The 18,343-nt window shown below is 41.6% G+C and overlaps 2 protein-coding genes across 8 annotated transcripts; both read right to left on the bottom strand.

Moving 5' to 3' along the window:
- Window positions 1-810: 810 nt before the first annotated feature.
- cdca3 (cell division cycle associated 3) lies at window positions 811-4,140 on the bottom strand. 2 transcript variants are annotated; one of them, XM_026999149.2, is made up of 7 exons: window positions 3,995-4,140; window positions 3,270-3,410; window positions 3,026-3,143; window positions 2,193-2,776; window positions 1,758-2,100; window positions 1,476-1,555; window positions 811-1,021 (listed from the first exon to the last, which is right to left on the bottom strand). In XM_026999149.2, the coding sequence occupies exons 2-7, from the start codon at window positions 3,399-3,401 to the stop codon at window positions 929-931; spliced, it is 1,350 nt and encodes a 449-aa protein (XP_026854950.2). In that variant the 5' UTR covers window positions 3,402-3,410; window positions 3,995-4,140; the 3' UTR covers window positions 811-928. The 2 variants fall into 2 exon arrangements, with proteins under 2 accessions (XP_026854950.2, XP_026854949.2); XM_026999148.2 differs by having other exon boundaries at window positions 3,974-4,140.
- Window positions 4,141-4,456: 316 nt separating this feature from the next.
- pex5 (peroxisomal biogenesis factor 5) lies at window positions 4,457-18,274 on the bottom strand. Of its 6 annotated transcripts, none has more exons than XM_026999127.2 (17): window positions 18,196-18,247; window positions 17,987-18,091; window positions 15,185-15,342; window positions 14,598-14,636; window positions 14,209-14,326; window positions 13,193-13,336; window positions 12,751-12,841; window positions 11,864-11,954; window positions 10,703-10,825; window positions 8,015-8,098; window positions 7,766-7,885; window positions 6,991-7,134; window positions 6,728-6,798; window positions 6,389-6,610; window positions 6,109-6,274; window positions 5,683-5,840; window positions 4,457-5,535 (listed from the first exon to the last, which is right to left on the bottom strand). In XM_026999127.2, the coding sequence occupies exons 3-17, from the start codon at window positions 15,296-15,298 to the stop codon at window positions 5,304-5,306; spliced, it is 1,917 nt and encodes a 638-aa protein (XP_026854928.1). In that variant the 5' UTR covers window positions 15,299-15,342; window positions 17,987-18,091; window positions 18,196-18,247; the 3' UTR covers window positions 4,457-5,303. The 6 variants fall into 6 exon arrangements, with proteins under 6 accessions (XP_026854928.1, XP_026854932.1, XP_026854929.1 ...); XM_026999131.2 differs by lacking the exon at window positions 18,196-18,247 and adding an exon at window positions 10,152-10,265 and having other exon boundaries at window positions 17,987-18,189; XM_026999128.2 differs by lacking the exon at window positions 17,987-18,091 and having other exon boundaries at window positions 18,196-18,274.
- Window positions 18,275-18,343: the final 69 nt, after the last annotated feature.

The raw sequence follows: 18,343 nt of genomic DNA on the forward strand, positions 1-18,343 counted from the left end.
CACCTATGAAATGCAAAGTTATTGTGTTTGGGGAGGTTGGAGGGCCGTAACAAGGTGGCAGCCTTACCCTTTACTGAGGTGTTGGGGCTGGAGATGGGGGCAGAAGTCAGGACTGCCCTTTTGTCTTTCAAATTGGCAGTAAAACTCATTTAGCTTATTAGCCAGGCATGAATCATTTATTGAGTAGGGAGCTTTCAGTTTAAAATTAGCAATCTGTCTGAAACCCTTCCAGATGGAGGCTGAGTTACTTGAGAATTGCTGTTTAAGTTTCCTAGAGACCATGGCCAACACAGAGCACTGAAACACAGCAGAGTGCAATTTTACTCTTATTAGAAACAAAAGGTCATGTTACTGCTTATCAGATTTGGTGGTCTTGTATGGGAACAAGTAATTTTGTACTCATTTGCTCACTTATGCTTGTACCATTGCCCATGAACCAATAGTGAGGACTAGAACCATTTAAGAGTGCTTTCTGTACAAATTGATCCCACAGGACTTGGTGCAGACTATGACCTGATATTACAGGAACTTTAGTGGAAGTGTGGTTTTGTTGGTTTAGTTACCTTTATCTAATATTTCCTTAGACAATGTATTCCTATTAAAAAAAAGTTACTTGCAGCTTCCCCCCCCCCCTTTCTAAAAGTGATATAGCAACATGAGTAAGGATACAACCAAACACGTTGTCTCAGACATGCCCAAAGACCCATATGAATTCACATTGTTCCCCAAAAAGAACAAATGCCATAGAAATTTGATAAAATAATTGTAATTTTATTTACATAAAAAAAAAAAAAAAAAAAAAGATGGCAGAAAAGGGAATGCATGACACACACACTGAATTCAATTACATTAAAGCTGCTTCCTGAGAAAAAATTAGAGTTCCATGTACAGTGTTGGTAGCAAATTTCATTCAGACCAGGTTCATCTTTTACTGGTTCTCTTTGTTGAGAGAGAGAATAAGTGCTCTTCTGTCAATCTGGCCAAACCTCTGCTTCTCTGGAGTAGAAACTTTCAGCTTCATCTGAACAAAGGCAAGACAATGGTGCGTTGATCCATTTTGATAGTCAGTAAATGAAATTGTTCAAATCACACAACTGAAAAAAATCAATCAATCCAAATGAAGGGCAGGTTGCATGTAAATGCAGCTCAATTCCAACCCTAAATATGAAAGAATTTAAACATGTGAATGTTACATCTAATCTTTGGTTTGTTGTAGGTTATTCCTCAATGCTTTATTTGATGGCACTAATTTCATTACGAGGTACATATGGAGTGCTTTTTTAAAAATGTACACAATATCAGCCTGAAACCATAAACGCACTCAGACCATTACAACACTAATATTATAGTTTTTTTCTGGTACTATTAATGTGCTTTCATCTGGGAGATTGTTGAGATTTTAAGAATGCCACACCTGATGTGTGAACTAGTAAAAAGCCACAGACAAAACAATGATGGATCAAGCCCCAACAGACCTGTGCAGTATGATCTCTGGGTGAATTGGCTTCCTTAAGGACCTGCAGAGGAGATCTGCCTTCACTAAGAAGAGCTTTGCCTGCAACAGAGACACATTTCAAAAGTAAAGGACTACAATATTTAGATCCAATCAAATACATTTAAAACTGATTAAAATAAATGCCTCCATTCTGCAGACAACCTTCACTGCCACACTCCTAACCCAAGCCAAGATATGCATCTCCTTTTACCAGCCAGTGCCAAATAAACAAACCCTTCCATATGGAACCAAGGAAACTCACCTCTCTGTTTCTGCTTGGCGAGCACCACTTTATTCTCATTCTCATCAATAGCTGGTTTCCGAGTAGAGATGGGGGAGAAGGAGGACCCTCGAGCAGGGACCCCTCTGGCCCTGACACCTGTCGCCCCAAATCCTACACCCAGCCACTGGGGTTTAAACACTGCCTGGCTTGGGCTGCGGGCATCAAACTTGGGAAACCTAATGCCAGTCAGGGGGGAATCTTTTGGAGCATTAAGATTCAGGCTAGGCTTAGGGGCACCAGCTGATACAGGAACAGCCATTTTGGGTTTCTCTGGTTCTAGAGGCCCCTGCTCTGGTTTTTCAGGGTCTCCTGCTGTGACGTCCTGTGCACAGAAAAGAAAACATTTTTAAAATCCCATCTGCCGCATAGAAAAATGCACCCCCAGGGGTACAATTCCCAGTAAAAAGCACCAACCTCTAGCTCAGATGGCTGAGCAGCATCTGGCGGATGCAAAATGGCTCCGTGGACTGGAGAAGAGGGCTGGATGGGCTCACTGGTGCCATGAGGGTGGGCGTAGCAGTGGTCACCATCCTGCTCATCCTCCAGTGGAGGAAGAGGAGTGGCGGGACGCTCATCATTTGAGGAGTAGAACTCGGGAGAATAGACACCCTCGCGGCAGGCAAGCAGGCTGAGGCTGAGCTGCCTTTTGAGCGGAGACTCCTCGAGAAGCAGGGCCTCCTCTGCCTCTTCTAGCGAGACCTCGGTGTCCACTTCCACCTCTCCAACCAGCACAAATGGGCTGGCAGCGAAGGAGCCATAGCCCACCGAGGTGCTGCAGGGCACTGGGGTAGACGCCGTGTCAGCACCCCCACTGAGGGATGTGCGAGGTGGGAGGAGGGGCTCTGTAGAGCAAAGCTCCTCCTGGTGCTGCTCCACACTGGGCAGGCTAGGACATTTAGGGAAGGGGGCAGGGGCCAGGGCAGCAGAGCCAGAGAACCGCATCGCAGCGTCATTAAGGAAAAACGTGCTCAGGCGGCGAGCAAATGAGCTGACGGCCACTGAAAAGATAATGTGCAGAAACGAGCATCAGGGCCAACGAGTCCAAATCTTGGTAGTGAGTAGTGTAGCTTTAATTGACAATCGTTATAGAAATTGTTGCCAATATAAGAAGCGACAAGCATGTGAATATGCTGCAAAAATACATGAGTAATCTCTGGTAACATGAGTTTACAAGAACACATTGCTAATGAAGCAGATCAAAATGACATGCGAGTACACTTATTCACACTCATTCCCCATTGTCTCACCTTTCATGCCGTCCTTCAACGGGGTGCGAATGATACCAGGTGTGGGTGAACGTGGGTCAACACACACTGGTCCAACGGTCTCCTGGACATCTTGGACACAGGAGGCTGTGCCTCCCACCTACAGCATTCAACAGAATAAACACCAGCACTCACAGTAGCCGAGTGTCAGCTTGCAGCTCATGGCAACCCAGAGGAAAGGGCACATTTTCAAAAGACCATCTCGCTACACTGAAATAGATGTTACCTGTATAGGTGTGCGGCTGAAGTCACAGGACGGGGACCGAGGGTCGGAGAGCTGCGCCACACGCTGATTTGTAAGTCGATTGATTGGTTTAGGCGTTGATGCCACAGCTATCTTGCTCTCATTGGTACCCATGTTAAGAACCTGTTTATAATAAGACAATTCGCAAAAATAAGAGATACGTGTGTGTATGTAGAGTACAGCGCTGTCTTATTTGTTAAATTAAGCACAAAGTTCCGAACTGGCTGGGAGAGGCTGAACCAACTGGCTATTATCTAGCCAAGTCAGCTAATTGAATGCAATGCTGTTATCTTAATTAGGTTATCTAACGCTAGGTAACGCCTACATTCAAACATACATGCTCCGCTAGCTAACCACTTCCACTAGTTAATCTCATATTTTCTGTTAGCAATGCCAACCTATGGTTAGATTATCTAAAATAAAATCGAATTAGCGATGCATCGAGGATGACATGAAAGTTGCAACTCTGCTAGGAAAGTTAACTTATATTAACTTTAAATGTACTAGCTAGCTAGTTAGCTATATTGGTATAACAACTTCTTTGTGGCTAGCCAGAGAGAAAAATATGGAAAGTTCTCACACACCAGGGTGTTTGTGTGCGCCTCTGCTGCTAATTAAAGTGTTAACATTTAACTAATAGCAAAACATAACAATTGCTATCTGGCAAACCATCCAAATTTTCCCACCTTAGAAAAAATGTGACTCACAGCCGCACAAACACTTGTTTCCTCGGCGTCCCTTATCCAAGGTCCCCTCGCTTTGTAGTGTAATCTCTGAAGCACCGAGCGACCTGCCACACCAAACCGATACACAGCCGCGTGTTCCGCTGCAGGGAGCGTTTAAACGTGCGCGGTGTGTTTGCGGCAATTTTCAAATGATCCAATGAGCGCTCACGCACGTCCCCGTGTCTGCATTGTTGATTGGCTGAGAGCTGACGCCGACTGAGTGACGCTCACTGGGTGTTTAAACATTATTTGAAACGTAACAAAGTCAAAATTGTGTTTTGGCATTTATCCAAAACTGCGAATTTTCCCTTTTCTTTAAAAATCAACGCCATACATTCATACGAATTTAATATTACGTCTTGAACATTGCGACAGTTTTCTAGCATCACGGTAGTTTTTTCTAATTTAATCTCTTCGCATTCTGCTACAATACACACGCACAAGTTATTTCAAAGTTTTATTGCTTGGATTACATATACATAATTACTGTTTTCTGGAGATATTCAAAACGGGTCTAATATTAATAATATTAATACTAATAATGGTACAATACACAATTAAGTCGATTCATTTACAGCATGAGTATCATATTAGATAGCACATGAAGGAGCGAGTGCTGGCATTCATCTCCCACTTCTCATTCATTTCTCATCTGTCACTGAACCACAGTGCCTTCCCTTCTCTTGCTGATGATCAATGACCATTCTGACTTGCAGATCATAGCTATTATTGGTTTATACCAAAAAAAACCCCCCAAACAAACAAAAAAACAAAACAAAACAAAAAAAAAAAACAAAAAAACCCAAACCTGGAACAGCACAGATGACACATCTCTTCAGTCTTCATTCCTTTCCAAATCGAATGCATCTCAGTATTAGAAATGAAGGCAAACACAGTGTGAACATGTATTAACCTCAATGTACCTATGTAGTTCAGATGCACTTCGCATGATAAAATGAAACAAAACACAAACTGCACAAGGACCTTGACTGGAGTTTGGTTGCACTTCAAATAACCTAGGTCAGCTCCCACAGTTCATTCATTCTGCTGACTGGTGTACTATGGGCCTCTCAATGCATCATGTTTCTCAAATCCAGTCTCCCTTTATCAGAAGTCCACCTGTCCATTCATACAGTGTAGTGCATGTGTTTAAAGACTCTTTGTTCTCCCATCTCTTCGTGGACTCTCTCTCTCCACGTTAAAATGTGCTCCTCCAATCATCTGCATTTCCGAGACACCTCTCCCCACATTCGCACACTACCTCCCTGCCCTCCTTCCCTCTCTCATTCCTTCAGTCCGTCTCTTCCTCTCTCTGGCAGAAGTGTGCCATCAGCGTGTCCAGGTCGCGTCCGTCAGCAGCTGTGTACAGTGAGCTCTCTCCCATCATGCTCAGCGCCATGCGCAGGGTGGACCAAATGTTGTCCGACATCACAGTGGCCGGCCCGCGGCCCGCAGCGCCCCCGACGTCGGCAGCAGCCTGCCTCTGCAGAGAGAGCGCCTCTAGAAAATGCTCCACCGCTTCCCTGCCACAGAAATAGAGACAGAAAGAGAGAGAGAGCGATGGAAAAAGAAAAGCAAAAAAGGAGGAGGAGACAAAGTGTTTGTGTTGAGTTTGGGCAGATTTCTAGGATGTACATGCATACAGCACTCAGTAGGACGTGTCTTCTAACCTGTGAGCTCCCAGGTTAACGCAGCTGATACCCAAGTTGTAGCGGCTGCGCACAAACCCTGGCTGCAGTTCCAGTGCTCGCCTGTAGGCGGCCACAGCCTCCTCAGAGCGACTCCCATTAGCTAGAGTAGCTCCCAATTTATTCCACAGCAAATAATCCTACCAAAGTGTGGGAAGAAACATGGGAACTAAAACTTCAAAGCAACGATATAGTTTGTCCAAAAAAAATAAAACATTACATGTGTGTATACCTGAAGAAGTTGAAAACTTGATCAGTTATAATCAGTAAAAATTAAAAACACAAAACAGGCTAGACTACAGGTTAAAGGCAGGTCAGGATGAGGCGAGGACAGCCTAGGATTTTATTTAAATGATATTTAGCTCTTAAACAGTACAGCAATGTGTGTGTGCGTGTGTGGATACGTACCTGTGGAGTAACAGACAGGGCAGCAGTAAAACAGTCCACAGCCTTGTCGTACTCTCCACTCAAGTTGAAAAGAACTCCGAGGCCACACTGCAGCTGAGGGTCCACCCGCGTTGGGTCGGCAGACGCTGCACTCAGGAACAACGCCTGCACCTCACTGAACAGAGCTCTGAGAAGTGCAGTGACAGCAAGACAGAAAAAGAAAAAGTTTTCACTCCATAGCCTGAACAAGGAATCTGATCCACAACCTTTCATTTTAATAAGAACGTTCAAATCTCTGTACTCTGGTAACAGGGATCCGAATCGTTCCCTCTCCTTCTCTCTTTCTCGGACTCCCTCTCTCTCCTTCTCTCTCTCCCTCTGTTCAAGGATGTGCCGGTACTTTGGGTTGTGCCTCAGCCAATCACGAAGTGTCTCACAGGCTTGCCGATGCAGTGATTCGTTGGTGAAGCTGACAGCCAGAGCCATGAGGGCTGTTAGGTTGTCCTTCTTCAGCTCAATACATCTGACAGGAACATAATCCAAGGCACAACATATAGCATAAAAGCACAACATATAGCATAAAACATACTGTCCTGGTATAAAACTGCATAGTCTTTTAATATGTTGGTTCTTTACTGACCTGCGCAGGGCACTGATAGCTGCAAACTCCTGCTCGTTCTCTGCTTGGCAAGTCCCCAGATACTGCCAGGCCTGTGGGAACAACAGAAATGAACTGACAGATTTCACAACCGCTTATAGTCAAATCAGGCAAAAAAGGAAGAGTGTAGAGAGGAAAAAAAAAAAGTTCATTATTGAATATGTATTAGTCTGTGTTAATGCCTTAATAAATATGTCTTAGATATGCATTAGAGTGTGGTGTGGAAATAGCTAAAGGACTCGAACCAGCTGGTTGTCTGGTTCTCTCTGCACGGCGCTCTCAAAGAGTCGAACGGCTCCAGGAATGTCCCCAGCCTCCATCCTCCTCACCCCCTCTGCCAGAGGATCTTCATGGGACAGGTACGGGTTCTCTTCCTCAAACTGATAGCCCTGAGAACCGGACGAGCAACAATCAGAACAGAACAGTATGCAGCGTGGAATCGAAATATTACAGTCTGGAACTGAGCAAATCTAGACAACATGGAGCAGCAAGGTAAAAACAGAGTGACTTACACCAATATAGCTTATGCTAATAAAGCTCTCTCTCTCTCTCTCTCTCTCACACACACACACACACACACACACACACACACACACACACACACACACACACACACACACACACGAATAAATGCTGTTTGTTTTTTCCATGTGTACTTATAAGTTATCAGAATTGGTGTAACTAATTCATTATTAGGTTAATAATGTTTAAATCCTAGCATCAAACATATTATATATATTATGCGTCTAGGCAATTATTTGCCTCCATTAATTGAATACTGAAATTATAGTACCAGTACTGCAGTAGCAGTTGAATTTATTGAAATCAGAACTCTACAGCTAATATTTTCTTTAAGACTACAGAAAGATCACACTATGCTAGAGTGGAACCATTTCAATGTAAATGTTTGCTTATTTTTGCTATAGGCTCTTCAAATATTAATTGGCACAGATTTAACCCAATCCCATGGAAAACAGCCAGCAGTTACAGATCCAAGAGGTATATACCCAACACGTGTACCTTGTCGTAGGAGGTGCTAAGCATCTGATCAAAGTCTGAAAGCCAGGGATGAGCCTCAGCATCTCTCTTAGCCATCTCCTCCCACTCCTGCTGTAACTTCTCCCAGAAATCTATGTCACTCTACACACACACACGCACGCACAAACGCGCACGCACACACACCTTTTACTCTGGCTGTTGCCCTTCACAGAACCAATACAATGTTAATTGTGCTGTGTGAGGTAGAGGACCTGGGCGCGTCCGCCTTACCTCCACAGCAGCCTTGGCCTGCTGGAAATCAGGACCCGACGTGGTGAACTCATCCACCCAGGACTCTGCAGACTCCTCAGACACCTGAAGAGGGGAACCAGTCGAGTCTTTATAATGCTTTATAACTAGGCATGTACCAACATTGAATTTCCTTGGCCAATACCATAAATGATAATTAACACCCTGTTGTGGCCAATATCGATATTAATAAGCGATCATTTTACCTTTACGGATTTAAGGCAAGTTTGAACTATAATCTGCACGGGTACAGGGAGAGGCAAGTGCAGGTTTGGAGTGTCTTTATTCTCCATAATGAATAAACAAAGAAGCTGGCCAAAAAGTAAATGTAAAGCAAAAGCGCTGGCAGTTACTCTCGAGCCGCTGAGACACAGCAGAGCAGCAGAAAACACCAGGGGAGTCTGGTAACAGCAGCGTGAAAATTATGTGAAGTACTGGCCGAGCGTTCCTGTGGGTTTAAAGGCTCCGCTCAGTTGTTTTTTAAAACCTGTGAAAGATATATTTTTCTGCAAGGAATGTTATATATTATATAGGTACCTACCAATTCTTTACCCTAAAATGACGCTCTCAGCAGTGCCCAAAACTGTTGAACTGAAGCAGAAGTATGACCATAATCATATACGTCCTGCTAGCATAAGGAGGGAAAATAAGTGATTTCCACCCTGCACCATACTTACCAGGGTGGTTATGTTTGACACTCAGGGTGTCAATCAATCCGCTAGGGTTTACACTCCTTTTAATGTCATTTTAGGGGGAAAAATGGAAGGTAACTGGAGTATATAACATTCTTTGCAGAAAAAGGAGAGAAAAAACTAAATAAATAAAAAATTTATATTTATATATATATATATATATATATATATATATATATATATATATATATATATATATATATATATAAATAAACATTTTACTTATATATATATATATATATATATATATATATATATATATATATATATATATATATATATTTATATTTTTTTACGGATTTAAAAAAACAGCTGTGTAGGGCCTTTAAGTGGCATTTTTGCTTTAAACTAGTGTAGGTATTTAAAAAAAATACCCCTCCCCCCAAAAAAACCTGCAAACCTACACAGTAACAAACTTCACATATTTTGCTTATTGAGTAAACAGCAAAAAAATCTGTGAAAATGATTCCAAACACAGGTTACACTAATCAGCAATTTTCTTATAACTGTAGTAATATACAAACAAGACCCAAATTAAAAAGAAGGCTTGAATAGATGAAAATTATGGGTCATAATTATTGGCCAAAATTCCAATATCAAACTAATAATGATAAATAAAAATCATCCTTATCGGCAAATAATATATCGGCTGCAGATATATTGTGCACCTCTATTTATAACACAGGTATCGTCCCCCAGCTCTGGAGGGCCAGAGTCCAGCGCAGCTTGGCTAGTTCAACTCCCCAGTTAATTACCAGGCGCGGTAGGTGTGCTAGAGCAAGCAAATCACCACACAGTGCTGGAGTCCAGCCCTCCAGAACTGGAGTTTATCCCCGTCCTTCTTTATAATCGCCACATGACATTTTTACACACACACACACACACACACACACACACACACACACACACACACACACACACACACACACACACACACACACACACAGCAGAAGGAGAACAGACAAGATGTATGAGAGTGGAGGTAACACAAGCCAAACAAAAAGAGGGTCTTGGGAGACTGAGGCCGAAGGAGAAAGCGTCTTACCCTCATTCATCCCTCTTTTCAATCTAGCAAGCAGACTACTCATTTATACCGGCCCTTAAAGAAAAATCAAACAGTGTTATTGTGCTTTCAGGAGCTGGCCGGATTTAATGCAGTTACTGAACTTTGCTTTGCTCTCACCAAACCCAAGTGCATTACTATAATAAAATGCCTTGCATCTCGGTCTAGTAATCGAGGAAGCACAAACACTTTTACAGTAACTGTATTAGTAACTGTGTAGTAACTAATCAAATGATAGACTAAAGCAATGTAAACATGTTCCGAAAGGGAAGCCAGCATATTAAACAAACAAACAAAAAATCAATGTATAAATAAGCAGGTACAGGACCACTTTATCTGAGTTGCCAAGCAACAGGGGTCCTACCTGCCTGACGATTTTGGCCCACTGTTCTGCCTGTTTAGCTTTAGCTTGGTCATTCTTCTCTCTGCACTCTCGAGTTTCCACTTGCACAGTCCCTCCCCCTGATTCCTTCAGGAACTGGGCAGCCATTACGGGGCAGGTGGGAGGGACAGGTTTGTATGCGCATGTTACGTTTGGTATTGGGTTAATTGAGGAGTTATGTTTAGGCATGGATATAGGCAAATGGGTCAAGAAGAAGTCATTATAGTAGATTAGGATGAAAGGAAGAAGGAAGCGTTATAGTAATGATAAAAACTTATAGGTTGAGCTCACTTCACAGTCTCAAAGCAGAGGGAGAAATACAGAACCCGATTCATTATAAACCATATTAACTCCAATCTAATTTGATTTCTCAGTGACCACAATGCTGCACAATCCGGAGGCACAGTGACAAGGGCATTTGCTAAATGGTCTTAACTGGGCCGAGCAGCAGGAGCCTGAACGGCTGCAGGCAGGCTGCAGTTGCCCCCCTTTGTAGTGCTGCCTTAGTGGGAGGGCATGCGTAAGGCTCGTACCTGGGTGAAGCTGGAGGCCCAGTTATGCGCCTCCTTGGCCTGTGCTTTATCAGAGAGCTGCCTTCCTGTTCTGTCCTCCACAGTCACACTGCCCTCGCCAATTTGCCTAATGAATCGCAGGAACTACACAACAACAACAACAACAACAACAGCAGCCATTACACACCCATAGCTAATGGGAGGAGTTCAGCTAAATACACACACGTTCTGATTTAGGCTGTTAACCAGAGCGATCTCACGCACATACACACACACACTCATAAGTGACATAAGCAGGGCTCCACTGAATAGCAGAGATGAGAAATGGGGGAAAAAAAAGCACAAACAGAATGGAAAAGAATGACAAAATACAAAGAGTTACAAATGAAAAGGCGAGGGCATCACAGCAAGCTGTAGCAGAGATCTCCAATCTTCTGACCAAGTCCATCCTGCAGAGTTTAGCTCTAACCTGATTCGTCTGATTAATATCTTTATAGCCCTTTAACAGGGGGAGTTAGGCATGTTAGATGTGGCTTGGGGCTAAACGCTGGGGCAGATCTCCAGGAGAACGGCTGGAGATCCCTGATCTAGACACAATTTCACAACGTACAGTGCAACACTTTTCATGAAGGGTCCCTAAGCATTTACGCAAAAAGTGGCCTGCCAAAAAAAAAAAACAAAAAAAACAAAAACAAAAAAAAAACCTATCCTGAATCTCATGAGCTTTCACTTTGCTTTCTTCCATAGCCTTTTCTCTGGTCAACAGATAGTACAGGGAAACCACTTTCAGCACAAAGGATACCATAATAGATGCCAATGTCCAGGATACAGTGATGGTGCTATATTACTAGAACCAAATGACTTAACTGACTGGGATGCTCTTCTGTCTGAGTTCGAGCTCATAAAAACTAAAGGTGGTATTCTATCATGTTGTAACTCAAGAAGTGTACTAATAAGTTTTAAACCATCTCATACTGACAAGCTTAATAGAACCTTCACTCACAGTACTGCAGATAAAATATTTTTGTTTGTATAATAGAATAATCTACATCTACAAGGTCATATGGAGCATTTCACCAAGTTTCTGTGTTATCTCAGGAACTGTTTTAGAATGTTGCTATGTACAGGAAAGGTCCAGAAGAACAACCAGAGATGACGAACAGCACAAAAACACACACTCACCTCTGTGTTCTGTAGCTTGGGGTCATCTACCTTTGTGAGAAGTTCATTGGCTGTTTGCTTCAGGTCCTCTCCTGGTTGATATTCCTTTGTCCTTAAGGGTTGAAATGTCAGCTTTAAGCTCTTACACCCCAAGTAACCTCCAGACATACCCTTCATATTTATTTTAAATATAATATTGGAAAATTGAATATTGAAATGTAAAGACCCTGTAAAAATTTCTGTAGTCATAAGAAAGCTTGATACTCTCAAGTGAGTTCTAGAATACACTCTTTGAAGCTCTCAATCCATTTTTAATCCTCAAATGCCCAAAGTTTACTATTCTACACTCAAAATGTTCTAAGCCTCAAGTGGAACATCATCTCATTGATTTGAAAAACATCTATGGCCCATTGGATCTGCCTAGTAATTTCACCAATCTTGTGTGATCTTGCTGCATCAATTAATGCTTGTTTCTTGACATAATTCTGGAGACTGCTGGTTTTAATTCTGTCCTTCATCTGCTTTCCTCCCACACACTCTCTCTCTATTGAGGTAATAAAGAGTGTTTACAGGAAAAGGAGGTTTAAACATTGAATTAGAAATATTAATAACATAAAACAAAGTATCACAAAGATTCTGTATCCTTATAAAATGATCTGTGTACAGAGCAGGGGCATCTGTAGATGCCTCTGCAGGCTTCTGAAAAGGATTCTGGGTAAGCCTCTGCAGACCTTTTCCGGCAGATGCCTCAAATGCTTGTCATCACTGATTTACAATAAAGAATGAGACCTGCTATTCTCTTCAGCTCATTCTTGAGTCTGCATCTTTATTTGCAATTTGCATTTATAACTTTGAAAACAGCAACCTGGGAATTTAGGAACGACACTGTCTCTCTTTCATTCTCTCACCATTCTTTGTCTTGCTCCTTTTCTCCCAAATCCCCCAGCCAAAGTTTCTCCTCTGACTGCTCCAGATACTCTTCTGCCCATCTCCCAGGGTCTAACAGAAAGAGAGAGCGCGAGAGAGGAAAGGAAAGAGAGTTGACCATGCAGGTAACACAGAAATATGAAAGGTATGAAATATAAAAAAGTTAGGAGACAGCTGTAACTTACAATGTTTTATGCTTATTCAACAAACACAATGTGCTTTCTAATGAATTTTAGAGTTTAAGAATTTCAAATAAGTAAAAGTTAATAATGCAGGACTATCTGTTTACTTTTTACCGCATGACAAGGGCAGCAAAACGCTGCAAGTGTTCTCTCTAAACACCATGGCAAAAGTATATAGTGGTAGAAAGGACCTTGAACAGGCACACTATGATGAAGAGAGAGCAGTTATGCAGAAACTGACCAGTAACTTCATTTATGAATTCTCTGGTCCAATCAGCATCTGTTGTATCGAGAGCGACTTGGCCAGGGGAGGCGGCAGAGTCAGCTCCAGACAGGAACTCTGCTGCCCAATCACCGGACAGGGCTAACGCGGCTACGTCAGGAGCTGCAGGCAGGAGGATTTAACATCTTACACCTCATAATGAACACCAGCATAGGTTCCTGTACACACACCGAGTATCACTCTAAAGCTCACTCGTCTGTCAGTGTTGGTTTTTAGGTCACCTAAATATGTAAGCGTTTCCACTCCACTCCTATCAGATGACCCACACAAGGGAAGCATGCAAACCCCGATAAATTAAATATTTTTCTGAGCTAAAAAACAGCAATGTAAACAAAACAGAAATTGTTTAAGCTTTTTACCATAAAGTAAAAAAGGTCACTACGCTGCCATTGCACTTTTCCAAACTGCAGAGCAGTAAAATGCCATCTGCAGACTTTCATTAGAACAATGATACCACAGAGCTATGAGCTGAAATACTGCATCATTTGAACTAAACAATACAACAAAACACCAGCTGAGTGCACCTACAATGTACATGCACTCAGTCGTGTGTGTATTGCCTCTCCATGGTGTGGTTTTTGCTTTGTTTGTGTAAGTGTATGTTGGATACCTCTCTGTGGGAAAGTCTTGGTTTTGTTTTTTGATTTTGTATGTGCGTGCCTGTGTGAAAGTTACCTCTCTGTGGGGCTGTTTTTGTTTTTATATTTGTGTGTGGGGATGTGGGTGTGTAAGTATGCATGAATGTCATTTACCTCTCTGTGGGGCTGTTTAGTTTTAGTTTTTATATTTGTGTGCGCTACCTCTCTGTGGGGCTGTTTTGGTTTTTGTTTTTATATGCGTATGTGTGTGTGTGTGTCATTTAAGTCTGTGGGGCTGTTTTAGTTTTTATACGTGTTTGTGCGTGAGAGAGAGAGAGAGAGAGAGAGAGAGAGAGAGAGAGTGTGAGTGAGTGAATGAGTGTGTGCATACGCTACCCCTCTGTGGGGCTTGTCTGTAGCTCTGCTGGTCAATCTGCTGCATCTCCTCCAGGAGCTGTCCCATATCGAAGCTGTGAGGGGGGCGTGGGGGCGCCTGCAGAAACTCACTCACCAACTGCAATTAAAATCTCCAACATTATGTGTCATGACAGCATGGCTCTGTTTAGCTCCATCTTCAGTTTTCTCACAAAATTTAATTAAAGTAATTTAGATATTTTTATTGCATTAATAATAATAAAATATTAAGAACAAAATTAAGTAATTAAATATTTATTTTTAAAATTCCTTCACACTTAACAAAGACCTTTGTACCCCTAAAAGTTACTACCTGGCCCCATATTCACAGTCAAACAAATGGTCAATAAAATTCACTTCAGAATTTATACCTCCTCTTCAGTCGCTATTTCAATCGGTGTAGGGGGAATCTGAATAAAACGAGAATCACAGAGAGAAAGGAAGAGAAAAAGGCATGTGGTGAAGAACTTAAGACAGATTCCACACACTGACCACATAAGTGACTAGTATTACATTACTGTGGCTGAGCACTCTAAAAACGCCCTAGAGTATACCCCACAAAAAATGCATCTTCCTTAAAATAATTCCAATAGTCTAATTCCAACAGTCTACTGTAAGTATGCTTTCTGAATATTCCAAGTTTCGTTACTAACATTACTATTAGTCTGAGAGGAATCCCTGTAAGATGTTTGGAATATAGTCATATGCCTAGGGGCAAAAAAACAGCAAGCCCAACGTCCCCTATCTCAGAAAGAAGTGTGAGGTCTAAAACCTTATTTTCATATGTAAAGGGTGGATTGTGGGATTTTTCTTACACATTAACCAAATTAGTCAGAAGGAAAATGTAGTCCTACAGAAGGCCACAAAACACTCAATAACTTACTCTTAGTACTAGATTGTAATAAAGGGTGCTTAATTATCATACCAAATAAACAAATCACAATTAAGAAAGACTTACAGTGGGCGTTGACCTATGTCTCCAAGCACCACCTTCTTGAGTCATGTGACTTGTCAACTTCATGAGGGGATTGGCTCCCCCACATTCTGCCTCTACCAGTTCCCGCATCGCCATGACAACACAGGGTCAAGATGGCTTTTATAAGCTCCTTGGAGTTTCTAGACAAAAGAACAGGTAAAATGTGGCTATACAAGAAGCATCACACCACACAATGCAGACTTCATAATCAAGGCTATTTCTTTCAAAGCCATCTTTAAAGAAAATGTCTTGAATGCACTCAGTGACTAGAAAAAGAACCCCTTCTCTGCAGAAGCAGTGGGCTGTCCTAACTTTTACATGTTTGTGAAAACAGTCGCATGAAACAAAAACCTATGACATATTGTCCAAACTCACAGCATGACAGCCAACACTGCATTTGCAGAGTAGTATTCTGTATTCTCATAGAGTGATCTGTGATCTCAGTGTACTGGTGATTGAAGGTCTCTGTACCAGGTGCAGACTGATGCAGAAGAGTGTTTGAAAACAAAGATTTAAAATCTTTAATAGTGTCTCTGCTGGCACACGGTGCAGAGAGCTTCAAGTTTACTGAGCAAAGCATATTATTCGGGTTTGTTCTAGCAACATGTACCAAGTGGTACAGGAAACAATGTTATCAATAATAGTTGGGCAAAATGAGATCATATTTGTAAAAAAAAAAAAAAAAAAAAAGAGAAAAACTCTTATTTTAGATGTAATGGTACCAATGTCCAACTGGTATAAGTACTCAATATCAATTTGCATAATGTTAAATAAAGTATGATTTGGATATAATGGTGGAAACTTTAAAGATCAATATGTAAAAAAAGGTCAAGAGATTATATAACTGCCCTTGAAAAAGTGTATAACAATTAAACTCCTGTGTAACCGCTCAGACATTCTCCTGAGGGTGCCTTTTATCCAAGTTATCCTTAATTTGCAATAAAGAGCAGGACTAGCTATTCTTTTTCAACTAATTCTAGAGTCTGATCTTTATTTTCTATTTGAATTTAGAAGTTTAAATCTAGCAAATTGGGCATTTAGGGATGACAGTACAACCACCAATTTCACCACACACAGACTTTTGCCTGCATGGGCAGACACAGGACAACTGCACAGAGAAACGCTTCCATGCAAAGTAAACTGTGCTGCAGTCAGCTAAGACTCATCTGGACTCTCCAGAACAGTGTTGTCTGATCTGAAGAATTCTGTTTGCAACAGCAATGGCATGATGGCAGACTCAGAGTGTATAGAACAGGAAGCAACAGAGCCATCATGCATGAGTACCACTGTGCAGGCCAGTAGGGATCACTGGGAAGCACTGAGCTGGAATGTACCAGGTCCACTAATTCTGGTAGAATAAAACCCTGATGCCAACGCAGTTAACATCACAGAACACCAGGTTTACCCAATCATGGCCACAGTGAGTATTTTCAGCAACATAAGGTCATGCCTCATGACATAGCGCAAAACTGTTCCTGGAAAGGCAACAGGAACGTTCAGGTAAAATGTCATCGGTTGGTTTGTTTGTTTGTTTTTGTTCCATTTGTAAGTCATCGCTGATACTGATATACGACTTCCCACTATCCTGAAATGAATCCATCTGAACATCATGAACTTAAATGCCACCATAAAAAGGAGTGTCCACCAATCAGGCTTGGACAAAGCAATGCGCACTAAGTTCTAAGCACTGAGGTTGCATGGCCGGGATGCTACAGGAGACCTTTGCTTAATTACTAACGTGGCATATTATCAAGACAAACGGTAGTCCAGGAACTTTCTATTTTCCTGGTCAGTAACCACACAACTGACCACTTATCTGTCTTATCACATTTATTTATCTTACTTTATTTCTGTCCGTCTGGCCTAGTGGAACTGCATGACCTAAATCTGACGTGGGGCCAAAACCGACTAAAACTAAAATGATTAGTTACTGCAAACATTATAAGTAAGAGGTATGTACACTCGAATAAATTCAACATTAGTGTGATGTCAAGATGCAAGAAATGTCTTATTTATAGGAAAGCTCTGGCCCATATCTGACTGGCATGCTGTAAAATGTGAAATCATTCTCTAATAAAAACATGAGTACCCAATAAAGCATGCTAACTAGCTAAGCAGTGGCCCTATTCAATACTAAGACAGCTAGCTAATGTCTCACTGGCTGTCTTCACATTATCATCTCATCAGCTCCAACCATCTGCTGAGTAAATCACCGGCTGAGCGCAAATTATCTTGTCACAATGTAGTTTAGCTAGCTAGCTTTAGGTTTAGCTTACTTAGGTTAACTTGCATGCTTCTAAGCATGTAGCATCGCATATAATGTCAGCATTAATCATTCGTATAAAAAAGCACTATTTGTAAAGAAATATGCATAGTTTACGATCGAAAAGAACAGCATTTGTCTATTTAGATTCAGCTCAAGATGCGTACATTACTACGCTGGCTAGCTAATTTAACAGCACAGCTACACAGCTAACGTTAGCTGCCTATCTTCATGAAGGCTCACTTGTTATCGAACATTAGACGCCTATAGATCAAGGTGTATACAGCAAAGTATTGCTAGTTAGCTAATAATCCATAGGTTATAGTTACTACCAAGTGTCTGCAGAATATTAAGGTTTGGGGAAATGTATATTGCCTAGTTAACTGACTAAATGTGCGTTAGACATGAATAGCAATTATGCCATTAGCTAATAATAATAATATTATTAATAATTATAATAGGAAACGTGTAGGTAGTCCGCTAACGTTAGCTAGCTAGCCTAGCTAGGTTAATAAACTCACCGCTCGATGTGGCTGCTAGGTTACCTCAGCTCCTCTGGTTAAGAATGAGCAGTCGCTAGCTAGCTAGCTAACCTACCTGACCAAAATATGACGCGCTGTGGGACACTACTTACAACAGAAAATAAGAGATAAATGATGAGCAGGTTTAGTGAGCTGCAGTACAAGTCATTCGCTAGTTAGCTAGCGAGGAACCTAAAAGCGTTATTTACCCTCTAATATGTTGCCACGACCTATAAATCGAAGAAACTACATGATTCAAACGCTACAAATTCGATATTCACAAACACCATTTATGAGCCATGTAATGGCAGCCGTAACACGGAGCACATGCCTGATAGGGGATGTTACGTAAAATCC

The sequence above is a fragment of the Electrophorus electricus genome, chromosome 10, assembly GCF_013358815.1.
Source record: "Electrophorus electricus isolate fEleEle1 chromosome 10, fEleEle1.pri, whole genome shotgun sequence".
NCBI lineage: Eukaryota > Metazoa > Chordata > Actinopteri > Gymnotiformes > Gymnotidae > Electrophorus > Electrophorus electricus.

Coding starts and splice junctions, on each gene's coding strand:
- cdca3 (XM_026999149.2), bottom strand. CDS start 3,401: ATGGGTACCAATGAGAGCAAGATAGCTGTGGCATCAACGCCTAAACCA. Junction 2,101..2,192: donor CTCAGCCATCTGAGCTAGAG/GTTGGTGCTTTT, acceptor TTCTGTGCACAG/GACGTCACAGCAGGAGACCC. Junction 1,022..1,475: donor CCAGAGATCATACTGCACAG/GTCTGTTGGGGC, acceptor GCCTTTGTTCAG/ATGAAGCTGAAAGTTTCTAC.
- pex5 (XM_026999131.2), bottom strand. CDS start 15,298: ATGGCGATGCGGGAACTGGTAGAGGCAGAATGTGGGGGAGCCAATCCC. Junction 14,637..15,184: donor GACATAGGTCAACGCCCACT/GTAAGTCTTTCT, acceptor CGTTTTATTCAG/ATTCCCCCTACACCGATTGA. Junction 14,327..14,597: donor AAATAGCGACTGAAGAGGAG/GTATAAATTCTG, acceptor TTTTAATTGCAG/TTGGTGAGTGAGTTTCTGCA.